We start from the raw sequence: 22,939 nt of genomic DNA on the forward strand, positions 1-22,939 counted from the left end.
ATAGCATCTCCCCCTTGGGTTTCCGAGATGGTATCTCTAACCTTCCTTCCAAGGAGTGGTTGGTGGGTTTGAACCACCATCCTTCTGGTTAGCAGTTAAATGCCTCAGCACTACACCACCAGATAGGCCCCTTTAAAATGTGATGTGCCATTGACTAGAGCTGGATTAAAAAAAATGCCCCAAAACCACAGAACACAAGATGATACACAAAGGATCAGAGTGGGACAGTAAGACTCTGAGCAACAAGAGCATGCCTGCTGTTTGCTGCCAAGACACTGTACATGACAAGACAGCCATCAACAAGGGTATTTTCCCAAAAACTGTATAGCTAGCTTGAATTCAGGATGGTGAAAAATATGTAGCTCTACAATCCTGCTTTTAGAAGAATATTCACAACATAAAAGTACCACTTCTAAGTTTAAGATGAAAAATAAATACCTACATGGCAGAGATCTTTTTTTTTTTAATTAGAAAACGATACAGAGAAAAATCACAATATACATAAGCTGCTGCAAAAATATGAACCACTATTGTAAATTCTGGGAGCTCTGGTAGAGTAGCGGGTAAGACTAACTAGAAGTTCACTGGTTCAAACTCACCAGCCACTCTGCAGGAGGAAATTAAGTCAATCCACGTCTGTAAAAATTTACAGCCTTGGAAACCCAATTGGGTCGCTGTAAGTCGGAATCAATTCAATGGCAGTGGGCTTATTTTTTTTTATAGTATATCCTGAATGCTGTAAGAAATTTAATAACAAAGACAATGATATGGTGTTCCAGTCATTACTATGCAATACTAAAAGGGAACAATTTTAATATGAGCTATTATTTTTTTATCGTGTATCCTGAACGCTCTAAGAAATTTAATAATAAGGACAATGACATGAGTCTCAGTATTACTATGCAATACTAAAGAGGAACGATTTTAATGAGAGCTATGTCCAATCCTTTGGATGCAAAAAATAAATATATCACAGATATTTTTTGTTCTAAAAACTTAACTGCTATAATTTTCACTTATGGTTAAATGAGCATTCAAAATCGAGGAGAAGATAATTAACGTCAAATCATTTAAAAAGCACACTATATTTAAAAAAATTTAGTTACCTCGCCTGATGCTTCATCAATTAAAGGTATCTGGGTAGGAGTTTCAACTTCAATTGATATCTATTAAAATAAAATAGGGGCTTATGCATATATTATATCATATATATTCAGTTTTTCATGGCTTTTTATGATTTGAATGTCAAACACAGGGGACTAAGAAAAGTTATAGACTCTCTCTGCATAATAATTTCTAATTTCACTATAATATACATTTTAACAGCTTAAAAAAACTTAATAAAGCTAACATAAGAGTTTCAGGAAGCTGCTTTGGTAATACGTATCAAAAGTCTTATAAGTGTATACATCCTTTGACACACCAATTCTATTTTCATAAATTCAGTTTTCCTCCCTTCACTGCTTCATCCCTAGCACTTCCACCCTTTTCTCCTTAATTTGCATCTTCATAAAATACGTAGTGATATATGTGTTTAGGTTTTATGCTATGTAATATAGTCTAGATCAACCCATAATGCTGTATAAAAACACCTCGTTCACTGATTCTAACTGCTACAGATTCTAACTGCTACAGAGTATTCCATAATAAACTTGCATATTTCCCTAGAACAATGACAAGCAAATAAAAGGTACTCAATAAGCACTTGATGAATGAATAAATGAATGTAATTGAATGAATGAATAAATTTCTGGAATTGACACATCTTATTCTTGATGTATTTTTTCTAGAGTTAAATTCAATCAGCTGCTATCTTTAATTAGGATTTCCAAATGTGTTATGTATGAACTCGCCTCTTTTCCCACATACTGTCATTATCTATTTAGCTAACCAAGTTGCCATAGCTTATCATGTATTATTTCTGCAAGATTACCTCATGATTTGAATAGTAAGATTTATCAATTATATTAACATTTTACACTTTAAATTATTAAAATGCATCTTAGCTAGAGAGTCAGTGAAATTAGACAAAACTAAGGACTTAGATCAAACTGTTGAGGGAAAAGAAAAACAAATCAATAACAATAATAAAAGTTGAAATTTTCCAAATTGCTGAATTACAAAAGATTAAATACCATCATTCTTATTAATGTGAATAAATACAATGTGTGAAGAATTGGGCTTTGAATAATTCCAATGCTTTTTTCAATCTGTCTCTAAAAAAAAAAAAAAAAAAACACTTACAATTCGTTTCTCCCAAAATCTGTATTTTGGGCTGGTTAACAACAATTCCTTAGTAACAGGAGAACAGTATAAGAAAACCTTCAAGCTGAAAGGGAAAAAAAAAAGCTATTTCAGTACAATAAAAAATGAACCATCTTACTTGATGACTAGGAAACACATTTTATTATGTATCAGTTATCTCTAATAATTCAGAAACTGTGCTGCCACAAAATGTTACAATGTTCCCCACATTCCTACATCCCATTGTCTCTTTCAGTCTCATCAAGAGAGTAAAGGGAGGTAGGGAAAAAGCAGGTCCAAGAAAATACTATGTCCTCTGACCTCCTCAAAAAGTTGTTCCTCACCATTTTCATGATAGAGATATGCTTGTACATGATTGAATTTGTCTGAAAAGATAGCACTCAAATGTTAAGCTACCTCTGGAAAATGGAAAGGAGGAATGAGGAACAGACTTCTGCTTTATACTTCATATACATGTATTCTGCTTTTTTTTAAATTAACATATGAATAAAAAAAAAAAAAATCAATGATACAGTTTAGAGGCCAGGAATACAGTCAGTGGTAGACTGTATTTCCCAAACATAACCACACTAATATTTACCCTGTCCCACATGCTCTTACAACATGGATATTGAAATTCTTCCATTAAGAGAAGAAGACTGTATTGTCTGCCTTTGAAACTGAGCAGAACTGCCTTAACTAAAAGAATGTGGTAGAAGTAACACTGTATGACTGCAGAGATTAGAGCTTCGGGCAATACGGCTTCCTTCTAGCTCTCTCTTGGGACATACACTTTTTAAGCCCTGCATGTCCATGTAAGAAGTCCCCAAACCCACTGCTGTCGAGTCGTATCAGACTCGTGGCGACCCCTTCTTGGGTTTCTGAGGCAGTTATCACTACGGAAGTAGATTGCCCAACCTTCCTTCTGAGGAGTGGCTGGTGGGTTTGAACCACCAGCCTTCTGGTTAGCAGTCATATGTCTTATGCACTATGCTACCAGAGCTCCTCCTTAAATCATTATGCTGAAGAGGCTTTTTAGAGACAGAGAGATGCCCAAGGAGCCCCAGCTTTTCTAGCTCCCAACTGCTTGAGTCTTTCCAGCTCAGGAATCAGACACGTGAATGAGTGAGCCTTCAGCCCTCAGGTAACTCAGACAAGCAGAAATAAACTATCCCCACTGTGCCCTGTCTATATTCCTAAGCCACAGAAACTAAGAGAGGGAAGTTACTGTTGGTGTTTTAAGCCACTAAGTTTGGGGGTGATTTGTTACACAGCATTCGATAACTAATACACAGTCTCTAAAATTAGACAGACCTGGCTGAAATCCTGGTTCTGCCATTTACTGGCTGTGTGACCTTGGGCAACTAATTTAATCTCTCTGGTTCATTAGTTACCTCATCTGTAAATAGAAATAATAACGGTATCTATTCAAAGTATTATCAGAGGCTCTAATGAAAATGTCAGCTACAAAAGGTCAGGGATTTTTATCTGTGTTTTCCTGTGTATCCTCAACATACGGTGCAGTGCCTGATTCATCATAGGTACTCAAAAAATTGTTCAACTAATAAATACATGTAAAGCATTTAGCACAGTGGCCAGCACATAGTAAGTACTCAGTAAATAGCTATTGTTATCAAGAACACAGGCTATTGTTACCACTTAGTAGACAAGCTGACATCCACTTGTTCAAAAATACAAAAGGCAGTAAGGCCCTTTCCAAATACCTGTGTGGCGAATTCAGAATTTAAATTTAGGAAATGGCTGCAGGAAAAGAATGCAACAGTTCAGCTTAAAAAAAGATCCCACAATATTAATGATTCTTTCATATAGAACCACCATTGCCACATACACATACACAAAACCCACATTTACAAAATGAAAATGAACAAACTATTGCTACACCCAATAGTGTGGATGAATCATACAAATACAATGTTAAGTGAAAGACAGTAAATATAAAACAGTCTATTCTGCACAATTCTGTTTATGTAAAATTAAAAAAAAAAAAAAAAAAAGCCAAAGGTAAACTTCATGACAAATGTCAGAATAGAGGTTACCTTTGAGAGAGAGGGGAATGACTAAGAGGAGGCTGGAGAATTGTGGTGTTATATTTTGGGAGCTCTGGTGGTGCAGTGCCTAAGGCATTCAACTGCTAACCAGAAGGCTGGCAGTTCAAATGCACCAGCCACTCCGTGGAAGGAACACTGGGCAATTTACTACCATAGTGATACCACCTCAGAAACCCAAAAAGGGGTCACTATGAGGTGGATCTGACTCGACGGCAGTGAGTTTGGTTGGGTTTTGGTATTTGAAACTGTTCTATTTCTTGATCTGGCTGGAAGCTCCACAGATGTGTTTACTTTGTAAAAAAAAATTTCTGTCTAGATGTCATATCTCAATTAAAACATTTACATAAATACACACACACACACACACACACACAAGTAAGTAGCAAAATTAATTACCTGCACTCCAATCTTCTTTTCAAGTTAGGGGCTCTTAATCCTTTCATGTGATCTGAAAACCAAAGAATTAACAATCACAAACACATGACTTTCTTTCCAGAAGATTCCTTAGGATAAGGAAACTTAGACCTCTGTTCTTTAAGCTTCCTTTTAAGAGAAAATTTATGATACCGCATAATGTAGATGAACTTGGAGGACATTATGCTGAGTGAAATAAGTCAATCACAGAAGGACAAATATAATATTAGTTCACTATTGTAAAAAGTCAAGGAAAGGTTTATATACGGAAGGAAACTATCTTTGCTGGTTACCAGGGACGGAGGGAGAGGCTGGAACACTGCTAGACGGGTAGAGACAAGTATTGATTTGGGTGAAGGGAAAGGCAATATACCAAAAGCAAATGACCAACACAGTAACACTAAGGAAAAGGAAGACACAGAGAGGTACACAAGAGGTACAGACAACAAAGACAAACCCTTTTACATATACAGTACAGCATTATCAGTGATAACAAACATTAATCTATGGGTAAATAGATGGGTAGACAGGCTGAACGATCAGGTATGTCTAGGCAAAAAGGAATATACCCATGACCATATATAAAGTTGGCACACAATACTTCTACATACATATTTGTATTTGCCGTAAGAATGTCCATATAACTAGAACTAACAGTGGATAGAGTTATGATAACTTCTTAGTCATAGTCAGACACTCTGATGGAGTGAGGTGTTGGACCTATGGGCTCAGAACCATGGTTGCAGGTGACATCAAGCTCAACTGGCATCTACACAAAAACACTGTTCCACATCTTACTTTGGTGAGTAGTGACTGGGCTCTTAAAAGCTTGCAAATGGCCATCTAGATGCAGCAATGAGTCTCTCCTCATCAAGAGCAAAGAAGTATGAAGAAAACCAAAGACACATAGAAACAATTACTTCAAGGGACTAGTGGACCATGCGAATCTCAGCCTATATGACCATGAACCAGATGAACCAGATGGTGCCTGGGTACCACCATCAACCACTCGGAAAGGGATCAGTGCAGGAGATCCTGGATAGAGTGGGAGAAAAGTGAGGAAGAAAATTCAAAATCATAAAAAAGACCAGTGGTTTACTGGTCTGATAGAGCCTGGTAACACCCCCAAGACGATAGCCCCTAGTTACCTTTCCAGTCTGAACTGAATTCATTTCTGTGGCTTCCAGCCAAACAAAAGACAGGCATATATTATATTTACAGTAAGTAGACACACTCCTTAGAACGTCAATCATGGGAGAACAGAAGGACAGTATCTGCATAGGAAGATAGCTCAAGGGGGTGTACATAGGAAAGAAAGTTACAGGGAAGAGGTAACTATAGGGAGGAAGTAGGAAGAGAGCTGTTACATGTGGGGAACTGCAGTCAATGTCATGAAACAAAATGTGTATGAATTGCTGTATAGAAAATGAATTTACTCTGTAAACTTTCATCCAAATCACAATAAAAATTAAAAAAGAGAGCGACGGGGAGAGAAAAAAAAAAATCTATGAAAGGTTCACTTTTATAAGAGACTGATTCCTAATGGGCCAGCAGCTTTCTTCTATGGGTGAAGAATCTGAGAACAGGCCAGAATCAGATGTTGACCATCTATGAGTCATCAAAAGCAAGTTCAAAAGAACATGATCCCCTGCATCTTAGGACCAAATCTAAATCCCTCTGAGCAGCCTCAAAAGAAGAAGTGGCCAGGATCTCACTCAGAACCACTTCCAGCCCTTTCTGTTACTCTCTTCTTTTCAATCAAACCAATCCTCAGGCCATGCTCCATGTGACCCATTCAATTCCCATCATTTGTGAGTCCATCTAGAAGGTCAAGTCCATAGATTCTTCTAGGAAATCATTCAGGCTTGAACAAGAATGAGAATTTCATTATTTCCTAACCCTACTTCGACTGCTTGGCTGAAAGCTGGGGTGTTACCAGCCACATATGCTTGCTCCATAGCTCTTCAAAAAAAGACACAGAAAAAGGACATTTAAAGGAAAATAGCACATATATCAAGTATTAGATTAAATGTTGTTGTTGTTGTTATGTGCCCTCGAGTCGGCCCGACTCATAGCGACCCCTCCTTGGGTTTCCGAGGCAGTATCACTACGGAAGTAGGACTGCCCAACCTTCCTTCCGAGGAGTGGCTGGTGGGTTTGAACCGCCAGCCTTCTGGTTAGCAGTCAAGTGCTTTAGCCACTATGCTACCAGAGCTCATTTTAGTGTGTTCCGAAACTTTAGCATGTAAAGTTCTAGACAGCAATGACCAAACACTTCTAAATTATTTAGTCAAAGCAAACCAATTCCAACAACTCTAACTACCTACCTCCCCACTCCGCCCCCCCAACATACACACGACACACACATATACGTTCAATTGATATGTGAAGATCTTTAAATCCAGTGAACACAAGGCAGTCACTACACCTCACTTGGCAGACTGTAATTGGCCATGTACCTCCAAAGGACAGTCTACTTCAGGTCACACCTAGTCGAGTCTTTCAGGGCCTGTAGGTAAGTTCTAGAGTAGAACTCTTATTGACTAGGGTTTCCTAAGAGTTTGTGCCATGGCAAAAAAGAAAGTAAGAATCAAGACTCTGCTCCATAATCTCAAATTCATTGAGCAGACTGTACTCTAGAGCCCTTTTTATCAAGATACCCCATTCCCACAACTCCAAAGCCCCTCCTGACTGGCAGTCAAGAGAACTTGTATGAGTTTACTCTGTGCTGCTATACCCAAAATCTATTTTCCAGGGCCTTTTTTCCTTCCCTTAAGGAGCTCTGATGGTGTTAAAATATTCCACTGCTAACCAAAAGGTCAGCAGTTCAAACCCACAGTTGTTCCAAGGGAGAAAGATGATGCAGTCTGTTTCAGTAAAGATTTACAGCTTTGGAAACCCTATGGGGCAGGTCTACTCTGTCCTATAGGGTCACTATGAGTCAGAATCCACTCAATAGCAGTGGGTTTGGGTTTGTTGTTGTTGTTTGGTTTTCCTTTTCCTTGGCCAGAACAAATCACCAAGTTGTACCCTCCTGGGTCTTCCCCAGCCCTGGGCCACTATCTCAGACCATGGGACCCCTCTCATTTTGCAGGCCTCAGAAACACAGGTAAAGCCTACCCTGACTGACCTCCAAGAAGCCCTGGTGGTGCAGTTGTTAAGCACTCAGCTGCTAACCGAAACCTGCCAGCTGATCCACTGGAGAAAGATGTGGCAGTCTGCCTCTGTAAAGATTACAGCCCTGGAAAGCTATGGGATAGTTCTGCTCTGTCCTATGGTTTGGAATTGACTTGATGGCAACAGGTTTTGAAGCAGCACTGGCCCCTACATAGTCCATAAGCAGGCTTTAGGGGACCGAGAGCCCACCCCAAATTATATAAAAATGTAATGTTAATGTGCATATGTGAAGTTTTTCTAGCAAGAGCCCATAGATTTTGTCAGATATTCAAAGAACTCTATGTCCAAAAAGGCTAAAAACTACTAGAATGCAATGTGGGAAATCCCCAAAAGCAGAAACTGAATTGTCTCCCTTGAGGAGTTTACATTCTGGTTGAGTACAGACCTACATGTGATTAGAGATCAGAAAAGGTTTTTAAACACTGCTTGATAGAAAGAAGTCAATTTCCTCCTTAATGTATGTACTAATGATGATGGTTTGACAGATTCCTTTAGATAAATTATTTCTCCAAACCCAACTATCCCTAAACATTAAGCACAAGTCCTAGAGCCATATATTTTTTTTCTTTTTTACTTCTATTGTGGTGAAAATATACAAGACATTCTTCGACATAACAACTTCCACATTTACAGCTCAGGGACATTGATGACGTTTTTCATGTTGTGCCACCATTATTGCTATCTTTTCCAAAACAGTCCACCATCATGACCATAAACGCAATGCCCCACAACCAAAAGCTTCCTCTTCCCCCCCCGCTTCCCTTCCCCCCACAACTCTAGTAATGACTAACAATCGTTGGTACACACACACACACACATATATATGTTGTTGTTGTTGTTGTTATGTGCCGTCGAGTCGGCCCCGACTCATAGCGACCCCTCCTTGGGTTTCCGAGGCAGTATCACTACGGAAGTAGGATTGCCCAACCTTCCTTCCGAGGAGTGGCTGGTGGGTTTGAACCGCCAGCCTTCTGGTTAGCAGGCAAGTGACTTAGCCACTATGCTACTTTCCGGGGCAGTATCACTACAGAAGTAGATTGCCCAACCTTCCTTCCAAGGAATGGCTTATGGGTTTGAACCGCTAGCCTTCTGGTTAGCAGTCAAGTGCCCTAGGCACTATACTACCAGAGCTCCTCAAGGAGTGGCTAGTGGATTTGAACCACCAGCCTTCTCGTTAGCAGTCAAATGCCTTATGCACTACACCACCAGAGCTCCTATGTATGTGTGTGTGTGTACACACACACACACATTCCTAGATAGGTTGGGGACACATACACACACACACACACACATATATCCCCCCCCAACCTATCTAGGAATTTAGCCTTCCCTCCCCTTCCATCCCTGGTAATGAACAAAGAAAGTTTCCTTCTATGTGTAAACCTTTCCTTGACTTTTTACAATAGTGGAATATTTGTCCTTCTATGATTGGCTTACTTCACTCAGCATAATGTCCTCTAAGTTCATTCATGTTACTCAGCATTTTGCAGATTCTACCTTATTCTTTAGGGTTGTATGGTATTCCACTACGTGTATGTACCACAGTTTGTTTATCCATTCCTCAGCTGATAGAAACTTAGGTTGCTTCCATCTTTTTGCTACTGTGAATAGTGCTGTGATGAACAGGGGTGTGGCATGTATCTGTTCGTGTTCTGCCTCTCACTTCTTTAGGATATATACCTAGTAATGGGATTGCTGGATCAAATGGTAATTCTATTCCCAATGTTTTAAAGAATCGCCATACCGATTTCCACAGTGGTTTTATCATTCTACAGTCCTACCAGCAGTGTATAAGAGTCCCAATCTCTCCACATCCTTGCCAGCATTTGTTATTTTCTGTCTTGTTGAACTTTGTTATTAATGCTGGGATGAGATGGTATCACATGGTTGTTTTGATCTGCAGATCTCTAATGGCTAATGATCACAAACATTTCTTCATGTATTTGCTGAATATTTTCTTTGGTGAACTGTGTTCATATCTTTTGCCCATTTTTTAAATTGGATTGTTTGTCTTTCTGATGTTGTGGTATTGGAATTTTCTATACACTTTAGAGATAAGTCCTTTTTCCTGTATGTCATTGCCTAATATTTTTTCCCATTCTGTAGGTTTTCTTTTTACTCTTTTGGAGAAGTCTTTCAATGCACATAAGAATTTAATCTTTAGAAGGTCCCAATCATCTACTTTATCTTTTGCTGTTTGTGCATCTTGGGTTGTGCTTGATAGTCTATTTATGCCATAAATTAGGGCCCCTAAGTTTACCCCTATTTTTTCTTTGAAAAACTTCATAGCTTTAAAAAACCAAAAACCAAACTCACTGCCATCGAGTCGCATCTGACTCACAGTGACCTCTCCTTGGGTTTCCAAGGTGGTATCACTACGGAAGTAAATCACCCAGTCTTCCTTCCAAGGAGCGGGTGGTGGGTTTGAACCAAAGTCTTCACTCCATCTGGAGTTTGTTTTTGTGTATGGATCTTGTTTCCGTTTTCTGCATATGGATATCCAGTTTTGCCAATACCATTTGTGAAAGAGACTATCTCTTCCCCATTTAATGGATTTTGGCCCTTTGTCAAAGATCAACTGACCACAGATCAATGGATCTATTTCTGGGTTCTCAATTCTGTTCCACTGGTCTATGTGTCTGCCACTGTACCAATACCAGAATATTTTGACAACTGTGACTAAAGCCATACTTTAACAATGTCTATCAAATTATGAGTTCAGAGACTCCATTGAGACAACACAAAAGGTAAAAATAGAGGCACCTTTATCTCTATTACTCTTAAACATCCAGAAGTCTCAATGAAAAACAAAATCAAAACAAAAAATGTTCTTAAGTATAAGCAGAAAGATCTTACAGTGCTGCTTGGCAGCTAAAAAGTGGTAGTCCAGATCTCCCTCATTAAAGAGAGATGATTGTGACTTTGAACAAGAAGCAGAGATATTTCCCAAAAGCAGTAACTTCAACAATTTGCTCCTGGATGGTGCAGTAAATGTAATCAGCTACCAACCAGAAGGTTGGAAGTTCTAGCCCACCCAAAGGTGCCTTGAGAGAAAAGTCTGGTGATCTGCTTCCAAAATATAAGTCTCTGAAAACCCTACAGAGCACTTTTCACACGTGGGTCACAATGAGTAGAGGTCGACTCTACAGCACCTCAGAAAGTTTAAGTGATTGATTCTACCCACAAGACAACATTTAGCCTTCACATCAACACTGTAAGGAAGGGCAATGTTTTGATATCCGTCATTTATTTTAAAATACTTGTAATGTGCATATGTATGTATAAGTTAGGCGCCAACAGTAATCTCTTATCAGCGATTCACTTCTCAAAGGAGTAGTTGCTACTTCTCAAGCTAATCTGTAATTCCACACTTGAAAAGATAACCAGTCTTCAGCTGCTCTTTATCTACAAGCACTGCCAAAAGCAATACTAATTAGTATAATGAATATTAAAACTGTTTTCACTAGTAGAATCAGCATAATAAATCAAAACACCCATTGCCCTCAAGTCGATTCCGAATCATATCAACCTCATGGTAACTGTTGTTAGCATTGACTGAAAAAGTCAAGTCAAGTCTACTCTTTGTGTTGACGCCGTTATGCCCCATTTAACAGAACAGGAAATAAAGCCTTGCAGAGGTTGAAGAGCCAGACTTGGACAAGGTGTAGTTTGATAATCCCTCCCCATGTCTCCCAACACCTGCACTTCCCTTGCTTCACTGCTCGGATCCTTGCCTCTCCTCTCTCCAGCTCTTGGGGCGATTCCCCAATGGGTCAAAGCACGAAGAAGCATCCCCCGGCTTCCCAGGGAGCCGACAACGCACAGCACTCACTCACCCTTGTGGCAGTGGGACAAGAAGTAAGCACGAGCCCTCAGGTTCTCCCTGTCGAAGCGGTCTATGGAGATGGTTGGATACTCGGTCATCTGTCCCCCGAAGGAACTCATAGTGCCGGCCGATGCCCGCCGACCCGACCCCGCGCCAACAGCCCCTGAATCTCAAGTTGTCCCAGGTTGCGCCTCCACTTCCGGGAGCCCGCCTGCCGCCTCGCCATTGACCAGCCGAGCGTCAGCCTCGCCCAATCAAAGGAGCCCTATGGCCGTGGGGCGGTGCTACGGAACGTCTTGTGTTCCTGTACCCAGCAAACTTCGATTGTAAAAAACCCGAGTTGCGTTGCGTACGCTCGTAGGTGAGGCACCTCTTTTGCTTACACCTTGAGAGGCTGAGTGGAATGGAGGGTTTAGAGCGAGGAGTCTGGTTCCTGGTGAAAGCCTAGACCGAGCAATACGAGTGTTTCCTGTTGGAAGAGCTGTCCGTGCCTGTACAGAAGCTGAAATAGCCGGTAGCTCCTGAAAGAGCTGGTTCCACTTACTGACGCGAGGTGGGGTCGTGGTCCAGAGTTTCGCTTTAGAATCAGCCTGCGTTCCACTTCTTGCTTTCTGCTTATTGGCCTGAAAGGCGAGTTCATTCTTGTCTTTAAAATGGGAATTGTAATTTCTACCCTGTGGCATAACCATGAGGATTATATGAGAAAAGTTTATCTGACTCATGGTAGGATCAATAATTATTGGTTCCCTCACACACTTAAAATCTACAAATTGAGTTAATAAACAATCCCTGGTGATCACAATTGAAATACATGGTATTAAGGTAAATAAGTAATGCTCCCAAGGGTATCTCTGGTGGTGTAGTGGATAAGGCACTTGACTACTAACGGAAGGTCAGTGGTTCAAACCCACCAGTTGCTCCAGGGAAGGAAACTCAATAAGGGGTTACTATGAGTCGGAAATTACTCAATGGAAGTGAGTTTTTTTTGTTGTTGTTTTTTTGAGCCTTCCTCCTCCATCTTTGGAGCTATATTTTTAGGATGTTAGAAGGATGTGTACAAGATAGAAGGAATAATGGGGGGCAGGGGGACTTAATTTTTTAACCACCGAAACAACTTTCATAAAAAGGTTTGGTAAAGTATTAAGATTCACCATACTCACAAAAATATTTATTGTGTCCCTACCGAGCAATTCTTAGATAATTATGTATTAACTAATACATAGGCATAGCGTTGTGACAAGCCTTATAGTGTTTACATAAATGACTAAGATGTGCCTTCAAATCGTTTTCTATTTATGGAGAGAGGACATATTTGCAGAACATAGTAATTAAATGTTTTCACATACATGCATAGTAATATGGGAAGAATTTCAGGAACAGTGAATTCTGACCAGGGCAATGAGGAATCAGAATGCCACCCTTAGAGAACTTATGGCTCAAGTTTGTTACTGTGCTTGATTATGATTTGCCTTGGGTTACTGACAAAAAGGTAAGTGGTTCAAATCCACCTGGTTGTGCCAAAGAGGAAAGGTCTGGCTATCTACAGATTGTATCCATTGAAAACCCTATGGAGTGCAGTTCTACTCTGGCATACGTGGGGTAGGAATCAACTCAATGGCAATGTTTTTTTTTTTTTTAATTGCTGTGTAAGCTGACTGTCCAACCCAAAACCCATTTCTGTCAAGTCAGTTTGACTTATAGTGACCCTATAGGACAGAGTAGAATGCCCCATAGTTTCCAAAGTTGTTAATCTTTATATCTTTATGGAAGCAGACTGCCACAACTTTGTCCCACAGAACGGCTGGCTGTTTCAAACTGCTGACCTTTTGGTTAGCAGCAGAATGCTAAGCCACAGCACCACCAGGCAGACTATACTTAAGGATAAATTCAACAGTGAGCTTGGCATCTGGACAGTCCCATGTGTCTACCTCTAATAGAATCTGGAGTTCATGGAAAGGCTGCGAATCAAACTAATGCTCATAGTCTTATTTGCCCACTTATTTACCCCCCACTTCTTTCCACAATAGATTCAGTACCTAGGAATACAGGAAAATACTGAGAGTTAAGACAAAGGGAAAAGGTAGGATAGAAAATAGTGAAGACAAGTAGCTCACATGCACAGACATGCACAAATGTACTCTTGTGAGAAGTGGGCCACGTTTTTGGCTTTCCCAGAGGCCATAGTAAGACGAGAGATACAATCATTTACAAGCTCTATGTCACCCTTAAAATGAAAAGCAAACAGCTTTTTAGAAGAAGCCCAATTTTTTGGATACGGAGTCCCAAAAGAAACTTTTCCTGTAGGTGTTTGCCAAAGGGGCAGGGAGGCTGCATCTTCTGACTTCCTCTAACCCCGCAAGAGGAAGATAGAATCACCATCAGTAGCCCAAGGCCTATCCCTGCAAGGCCAGACATGCCGCCTCCCTCCAGCTCTTTTACCAGTCCTGACATCAACAGTTCCTCCTGCAGTACCCACCACCTCTCTGCCAGGTTTGATAATTCGCTGCAGTGGCCTCACAGAACTCACAGATTATGGGATTTATTAGGGAAGCAACAGGCTACAACTCAAGTTCAGGAACACGCTCAGTCTCTCTTAGCCCACCGTCTCTCAGCTGACAGTCTCTCTTTCAGCAGTGCGTGTCTCTGGCATCCCCCAGCTGGCAGTGAGAGATTCCTTCTGCCTCCAGGAGGGCTCCTTCTGAGCCTGGCAAAGTGGCCCAACTAACCAATCCCAACATCAGAATTCTATACAACTGAGAGAGAACTTCCCAGAAGATTGCTTCGTGCCACTCCCAACAGAAACACCCCAGATGGATAACTTTAACAACCAGGAGCTACTCAGTTGCTCATGGCAAATTCCACCATGGAGTTTACAAAGACTTATGGCTAGAAGAACCACACTATGTAATTTACTACACCACAGTGCTTATAAAGAAAACTGAGATGTGGTTTCCCCACACTCCCATTGGGAATTTCTGCCCTTCAGAAATCCCAGAGCTCTTTAGACTTGTAAGTCCTTGAATCATTCTGTCTCATATTGAATATCTAGAAGTTAGTTATTGAGGTAGATAAAAAAATCCTTCTTGGGAAATCATTATAGGATATATTTTTCTTAATTCCATGTACTAATAAATTGTTGTCGATGTAATTTACATAACGTAGTTGTTGTTATGTGCCGTCGAGTCAGCCCCGACTCATAGCGACCCCTCCATGGGTTTCCAAGGCAGTATCTCTACGGAAGTAGATGTACTGTATTTTATGCTATTCTTTTAGGGAGCTTTGGTGATGCAGTGGTTAAACGCTCAGCTCTAACCAAAGGTCAAGAGTTCAAACACACCAGCTGATCCTTGGAAGAAAGATGTGACAGTCTGCTTCCATAAAGATTACAGCCTTAGAAATCCTATGAGGGCAGTTCTACTCTGTCCAATAGGGTCACTACGAATCAGAATTGGCTTGACAGCAGTGAATTTGATTTTTAGGGAGTTGGATGTTATTCTTTTAGAAGGACTAAAGTGTTATATTAGGAATTAAACAAATAAGATGTTAATAAGCAATGTAAAATAATATATAAATATTTGATTAAATTTTTTAAATAAAAACAAGTTTCTGTCCTTAACACTGAGGATTAAGTTTTAAAATTTAAGATGTCCTAAATATTAGCTGCAGACAGCTCATCTTCAGTTTTTGTAATTTTTTAAATTCTGATTTCAGCATTGAAAGCGGGTGAGAGGAAAGTTGGCTTAGAACTCAGTAAAGAAATGTGTGGATTCATTCAAGTTAGCATTTGAAAATACAATTCAGAGGCTAAGATTATAGTCATTAGATTTTGGAGGCCCTGGTTCGCGTCTCACTTAAGCCATTACTATTTGTGTGATCTTGGTTAGTTATTTAACCTATCGGTACCTAGGTTTTTGCAGTGTAAAATGGAGATTATAATAAAGCCTATCCAAAGCCCTGGAAAATGGAAAGTGCTGGAAAAATTTTAGCTATAATTATTTACTAAGTGTTGAAGATCCCTGGCTAGTGCAAACTAGAGGTTGGCAGTCCATAGCCACCCAAGGGCATCATGGAAGAAAGACCTGGCTTTCTACTTCGATGAAGATTATGGATTATCTAGGAGATTATGTGCTAGGCCAGATTATGCTAGGAAATTAAGTGCTAGGAAAGAGCTCTGGTGACGCTATGGTTAAAGGACTGGGCTGCTGAACAAATGGTCAACAGCTGGGATTAACCAGCTGCTCCATGGGAGAAAGATGAGGGAATCTGTTTCCAAAAAGATTTACAGCTTTGGAAACCCTATGGGGCAGTTCTATTCTGTTCAATAGGGTCACTATCAATAGGAATCAACTCGGTGGCAGTTTGGTTTGAATGGGTATGCTAGACACTGCTAGGAATTTATTGTACAACTAGATCTCTGTGCTTGTGGATATTACATTCTACTGAGAGAGACAATAAATAAGCAATTTAAATACTACATTGCTATTGTCATTAGTTATGATTAAGTCCATTCAGACTCATGGAGACCCCATGTAGTGATACAGCTGCCAGAACAAAATCCCTCAAAGTGGATGGTTTTAAAGAATAGAAATTTATTTTCTCACAGTCCTGGAGACTGAAAGTCCAAATTCAGGGCATCAGCCATGTTCTTTCTGAGGGCTCTGAGAGAACTGTTCCATGCCTCTCTCCTAGTGTCCTGGGAACTGGCAATCCTTGGCATTTCTTTGCTGAATGCTGATTATAGATACATCTGCCTTCATCATCACATGCTGTCTTTCCCCGTTTGTCTCTGTTCCCATTTCTGTTTTCCTCTTTTATAAAGCATCACTAAGAAGGGATTAGGACCCATCCTACTCAGGGTATAACTTCATTTTGCTCAACTGGTAACAAAAGAAAAACACTATTTCTAAACAAAGTCACAGGAGTTAGGATTTCAACATACCTTTTGCAGGGACAAAATTCAATCCATAACAAGTGCTATGGAAAAAATGAAACATTACAACATAGTAAGGGGGTTTAAAGAGCATGATGGAGAATAGGGGAGGGGGGCAGGTTGAGATTTTAACAAACGCTACTCCTCGGAAGGAAGATTGGGCAATCTACTTCCGCAGAGATATGTCTCAGAAACCCAAGGAGGGATTGCTGAGTCGGATTAGACTCGAAGGCAGTGAGTTTTTAGTGAGAGGAGGTAAAGAAGGAGCTCTGGTGATTTAATGGTTAAGGCATTTGACTGCTAACCAAAAGTTCAGTATTTCAAACCCACCAACTGTTCTGCAGAAGAATGAGGCAGTCTGCTTCCATAAACATTTACAGCCTAGGAAACCCAATGGGGGTCACTATGAGTTGGTATTGACTCAATGGCAATAAACTTGGTTTGGGTTTGAGGAAGTGAAGAAGTTAGCCAGATACTTAGAAGTCCACCATTCCAGGCAGTGGGAGCAACTACAGCAAAGCCCGAAAGTGGGAACCAGGGCAGCAACAGCAAGGGGGTCAGTGGGCTGAAGCAGGGCAATCCAGGACTACAGAATAAGGAAGGAGCGGCTTGTGTGCATATTTTGTAGGGCTTTACTGACCTTGTAAAAGGACTGGTTTTCACTCTTCATGAAATGGGGAGTAATGGCAGGGTTTTGAGCAGAGTGTTATAATCTGACTTATGTTTTAAACAGATTGTATTGCTGTGTTGAGAACAGACTATAGCGGAGCAAGGAAGACTTGTTGAAGGTTATTGCAAAAACCAGAGGGAAAAATGAGGGTAGCATAGACTTGTGTGGGAGCAATAAGACCACTAGGTTTTGCTGATGGATTGGATATAGAGGGTAAGTGAAAAAGAAGATCCTATATGTTGTCAACTGAAATGGGGAAGAGTGTGGAAGAGGCAGATTTCATTGATTAATTGATTTGGGATGGGGGAAGTCAGAAGTTCCATTTGGACAACCAAATGGATGTTGAATACAGTATACACATCGGGTATTTAAGTCTAGAGTTTAAAGACGGGTCTAGGATGACAAAATAAGTTTGGGACTTGCCAACAAGTGGTATTTTAAGCATTATAATGAAGTAAATGTTAGGGAAAAAATAATAAAAGCTCTAGATATCATTTATTGTAGGCTTACCAATTGTCAAACACTATGCTTTATTGGTTCATTTAATCTCCACAGATGAAAAAGGGGGCAGATACAAGATATGTACTACCAACGAGAAACATCAATGATGATTTATTTTCTTAGAGAATTCTTTCCGGGATTTAGAAAGGAGCAAATAATACATTTCGTTCTCCACCTCTGCTCAGGAATGAGCCTTTGCATAGCCCCCATCCGGAAATGAAGAAGAGTCGGCACATTCACAGCCCCAGCCACCACGCGTGCGCACAGGCCCATTTGCTCAAGGAGGGGCCGAGGCGGGGTGCTAGGGCGGTGCCATTGCGTTGCTAGGAGACGTGAGGGTCGCTAAGGCCACGACAGTTGGCTTTTCGCTGGTCCAGCACAAGGGTCCTGAGTGCAGAACTCGAGGACGGTGGACCTACCTGGAGCTCCTGGGAGGGGCGCTCCTGGTCTTTCAAGGTCGGCCGAGCCAGGGTAACCACGAAGACCTGGACACCTGGACTCCAGGTTTAGGCGAATGCGCGGTTTTTGAGCCAGACCCCCCACCCCTTCCTTCGTCAGACCCCGCCCCGGAAACCAAAGCTCCGCCCCTTCCGTCCCGCGCTGCTTCTAGATTCGCGATATCGGTGTTTTTTCGTGTGTAGTCTTCATCTTCTTTTTAGGGGTAAACTTTATTTACCCACTCCTCAGTTTCAGAATCTGATTTTGCCGTAGTTTTCGGAGTCGCCTTCCGCCCCCTTTGACTTTAGGGCCCACGACTCTGAGGCCTCTTTGTGGAGTTCCTTCCGTGAATCAAGTGTTTGATCCCTCAAAAAAAAAAAAAAAACCTCACTGCCCTCGAGTCAATTCCACTCACAGCGACCCCTCTTCGGGTTTCTGAAGAGATATCTTTAGGGAAATAGATTGCCCACTCTGCCTTACGAGGAGTGGCTGATGGGTTTGAACCGTCAGCCTTGTGATAAGGGGTCAGATACCTTAGGCACTACGCCACCAGAGCTCCCATTTGATCCCTAGTTTTCAGAATAATTTCTTCATTCCAACCTTCTCTAGACAGATTTTGTCTTAGACATAGTTGGCAATTTGTGACAGAAAGTTTGTGGGACCAGGAAATCCATGTGAGTCAGCTGTGGGGCCCCCGAAAGAGGTGCATTTATGCTGCACAAATGCAGATTTGCACATTTGGACTGTGGATCTAAAGGGCGTATTTGGCAAATTTGGGAAACAGAGTGAGAAGACTGTATTATACATACTGTCTAATGCTTCACCCTTTTACAGGTTTAGAAACTGAGGCCCAGAATTGTTAGTTCACTTGGCCAGGTTTGCATGCTGCTTCTTCACATCCTGTTGCCTTGGGAAAACAATAAAATGGGGGAAAGACACGGAAGATACTAATGCTCTTGGAGTTTGAATATCAGTAAACACTTTCAGATAGAAGAGGAGATGAAAAGGGTTTATATGTAAGTATAGGGCAACAATACTTACGCTAGACAGAAAACCAATTTTGCATAGAAGAAATTTTGAGGTGATGGCAACATCAGAGGTGTGTTTCTATTAGAACATTTTTCTACTCTAATTGTCAGGTATTTGAGATGGGTGGGTTTTTATATTTAAGGAGCTCTGGTAGCGTAGTGCCTAAGGTATCTGACCCCTAATCACAAGGCTGATGGTTCAAACCCATCAGCCACTCCTCGAAAGGAAGGTTGGCAATCTTACTTCCTTAGTGATACCTCCTTGGAAACTAAAGGAGGGGTCGCTATGAGTCGGTCTGACTTGTCAGCACAGAACAACAGCAGCAACAACTGCTGTTTAACGAAATTAAGTTTCACAAGCTAGAAGCCCAGGTCTTTTTCCTGTTACTGCAGATAAAAGTATTCTAGAGCTCAAAAATATTTTACATCAATTTTCTTTTTTTGCCAACATGGTCAATAAATGAAAGTTTCAAAGTGTTGACTGTTGCTAGCTGAATTTCCCAGAATTAAGAAACTGGAAATTTATTTTTCCTAACTTAGTTCGTGTTTTAATAAGTTGAAAGATGTGAGAGACATACACACACAGAGACATAAAATTTACACTACCACTATGTAATAACGTTATAATAGCCACTAGGGTTTCTCTTATGGTGAAATTGGGTTCATACTTCTTTTAGATATTTTGAGAAAACTGTTCAGACTAGAAAGAAAATAGTTTTGAAATGGCAGCTGTATCTAGATTTGTATTTCTACTGGTAATTTACCCATTTGTTGTTGTTGTTGTTATTGTTATATGCGGTCAAGTTGAACCTGACTCATAGCGACCCCTCAGGTTTCTGAGGCAGTATCACTACGGAAGTAGATTGCCCCATCTTCCTTCCGAAGAGTGGCTGGTGGGTTTGAAGCACCAGCCTTCTGATTAGTAGTCCCACTAAATACAGCATATTTTCTGTTCTTGTATTGAAATGTAGCATTTTTATTTGTAGAGTTGCTATAATTGTACTGAAAGTGATGAAAAGTTACAAAAATGACATTCAGTAAAATATTTTGGAATAAATACAATTAAAGTATCTTATTATGTATCAGAAAGTCAAACCTAAATCAAAAAGGGCTTGGGTAAAACAAAAATTTAAATTGTACCACTACTTTAGAAAATGTACTTTACCTGTAAAAGCAATTTAATACAGCCACTTAATTCGTATAAAAACATGACTGATTTTTAAAATAGTGGGTTAGCAATTTTTCTTTCATGTTCCTTAGTGTCCTTTTTTTTCTGTAGAAAAAATTTCTTATATATGTATTTTTAATGGATTATCAGGATGTACCACAAAGAAGCCCTGGTGGCGCAATACTTAAGTGCTTGCCTGCGAACCAAAAGGTAGGTAGTTCAAACCTACTAGCCGCTCCATGGGAGAAAAGACCTGGCAATCTGCTCTGTAAAGATTTACAGCCTCGAAGCACCATAGTGACACTTCTACTTGGTCCTATGTGGTCACTATGAGTTGAAATGGACTCGATGGCACAGAACAACCACAACCACCTATGTCCAAATCATTATTAATCATAGCTAGTATATTGTGTAGGAGCTCTGCTGACGTAGTCCTTAATTATTTGACTGTTAACCAGAAAGCTGATGGTTCAAACCCACCAGCCACTCCTCAGAAGGAAGGTTGGGCAATCCTACCACCTCAGAAACCCAGGGAAGAGTTGCTATTAGCATGAAAGCAGTTAACCTCTCATTGAAATGAATGGAAGTAAAGGACAAGTGTTTCACTGAAATATGGCATTTGGCTGCTAACTGCAAGGTCAGTGGTTCAAACCCACTAGCCACTCTGGAGGAGAAAGATGGGGCAATCCGCTTCAGTGAATATTTAGTCTTGAAACCCAATTGGGGTCACTGTAAGTAGTAATCAACTCAATGGCAGTGAGTTTGGTTTGTTTCATTTTAAATTTTACATATAATAACAATTGCCTTAAACGTGGAACATGAGCCTAAACCCAAATTAATAAAATAGGATAAAAAGTTTTTTTAAAAAGTTAAATGTTAACAATTTCCTTAATTTTCTTAGTTCTGAACAATTTATATGTTAGTATCCACACTGGAAAAATTCAAACAACAATACTTATGATATATATACTTAGATAATTACTACTTTCATCAGGGTAAGAACTGTGTGACTAAAATTACTTCATTTAAATTTGGAACTAAGTCCAACAACTGTGGGAATTATGGTTTCAGAATAGAATGTACATGTCATAGTCAAGAGAATGTTAAATAAATGATGTAACAAAAATCTAGAGGGGATGGTAGGGGTGGGGGGAAAAGAGTAAGAACCAGTTTTCTCATTTTTCATAGAATAGGGTCCATCAGTTCCTGTGTCTTATTGAAATGTAAAGGTCAAAGAAACGGCTCTCAGCCTTCTCAAGTTCTTTGTCTTCTTTTTTTTTTTTTTTTTTATTAACCACGAGGAAACTTTTAGGCTACACCTCTCATCTTGGAGAAACATTTGTCTGCAATTCAAGTCCATTAGTTTTACTCCTATTTTCTCCCACCTCCCCATCCCTCATTAAATCTAGGTAAAGCTGAATTTATAATACTTTTTAAACATTATAGTAAAGCCTCTTTTTATAAAACTTTTTAAGCTTATCTTAACTTGTCTTATATTTGGGATGATATTAACCTAATATTAGGAGGTGGATATTTCTAATTGATATGATGGTTGTTTTGCCGCCTTTTCTTTTTCGGACTTTAATATATTTCTTAATTTTTTTTTTTTTTTTTTACATAGTAAGCACTTACCATTATAATTGGAAAAAATAGACAAATATGAATTCATGTATAGGATCTACTTTATGAAGTTTGACTTTAATGTATTCCAGCCAACAGAAATATATTTTAATGGAAAAAAATGGATTAAGGGAATTATGAATATTCTGGGAACTTTATTTTAGTTAAATGACTGATACTTGGGTAACAAAATAAGAAGTAAGTGAAAGTTATTCTTTGAAAAACTGGCTATAGAAGTTTTGTGAATAGACAGTTACATGAGTTCAATATTTGAATTTCAAAGACCATTAGTGAGCCCCTACAGTGTTTTCAAATAAATGAGTCAGTATCTTAACAACCATATAGCTTTTGTGGAATTTGTGTTAGCCTAAGGAGCTCTGGTGGTGTAGCGCCTAAGGCATTTGACTGCTAACCAGAAGGTCAGCCTTCAAACCCAGCAGCCACTCTGCTGAAGACTAGACAATCTACTTTCATAAAGATTTACCACCTCAGAAACCCAAAAGGGGTTGCCATGAGTCCGAATAGACTCAATGGCAGTGAGTTTGGTTCTTTGGTTTATCTTCTCTTACTGGTCTATTGCAGGCACCACAGTCACCTGAGTAAATGGATCACAGTGATTTGGGTGTCTCCAAGCAATTAAGAAATGGAAAAAGAAGAAACCATTGTGTCTCAGCAACAACAAAGGGAAGAGAGTGAGAATATTGATCTTACATTTCCTTTCTAGGAAACAGAAGATGCAGTTTTGAATATAATCAAATGGAATGGTGGTGGGATATTTTGATAATCTACTGAGCAGTTAAAAATAAGAATGTGGTTTCAGAAATGTGCCAACTGTTGCCTGGAACACCAGAATT

The 22,939-nt window shown here is 39.9% G+C and overlaps 1 protein-coding gene across 1 annotated transcript in view; it reads right to left on the reverse strand.

The window, feature by feature from the left end:
* The window catches only part of DCLRE1C (DNA cross-link repair 1C), a 105,238-nt gene extending 93,389 nt beyond the window's left edge, over positions 1-11,849 (reverse strand). Inside the window, exons 1-4 of the mRNA XM_007954920.2 lie at positions 11,741-11,849; positions 4,710-4,761; positions 2,245-2,329; positions 1,107-1,166 (exon numbers count right to left, since the gene is read on the reverse strand). Coding sequence (XP_007953111.1) covers positions 1,107-1,166; positions 2,245-2,329; positions 4,710-4,761; positions 11,741-11,849 — 306 coding nt within the window. The remainder of the gene's footprint in view (positions 1-1,106; positions 1,167-2,244; positions 2,330-4,709; positions 4,762-11,740) is intronic.
* Between the last annotated feature and the right edge of the window lie 11,090 nt (positions 11,850-22,939).

The sequence above is a fragment of the Orycteropus afer genome, unplaced genomic scaffold (genome assembly GCF_000298275.1).
Source record: "Orycteropus afer afer isolate SDZICR_OR568_19922 unplaced genomic scaffold, OryAfe1.0 scaffold00481, whole genome shotgun sequence".
In the NCBI taxonomy this organism is placed as follows: domain Eukaryota; kingdom Metazoa; phylum Chordata; class Mammalia; order Tubulidentata; family Orycteropodidae; genus Orycteropus; species Orycteropus afer.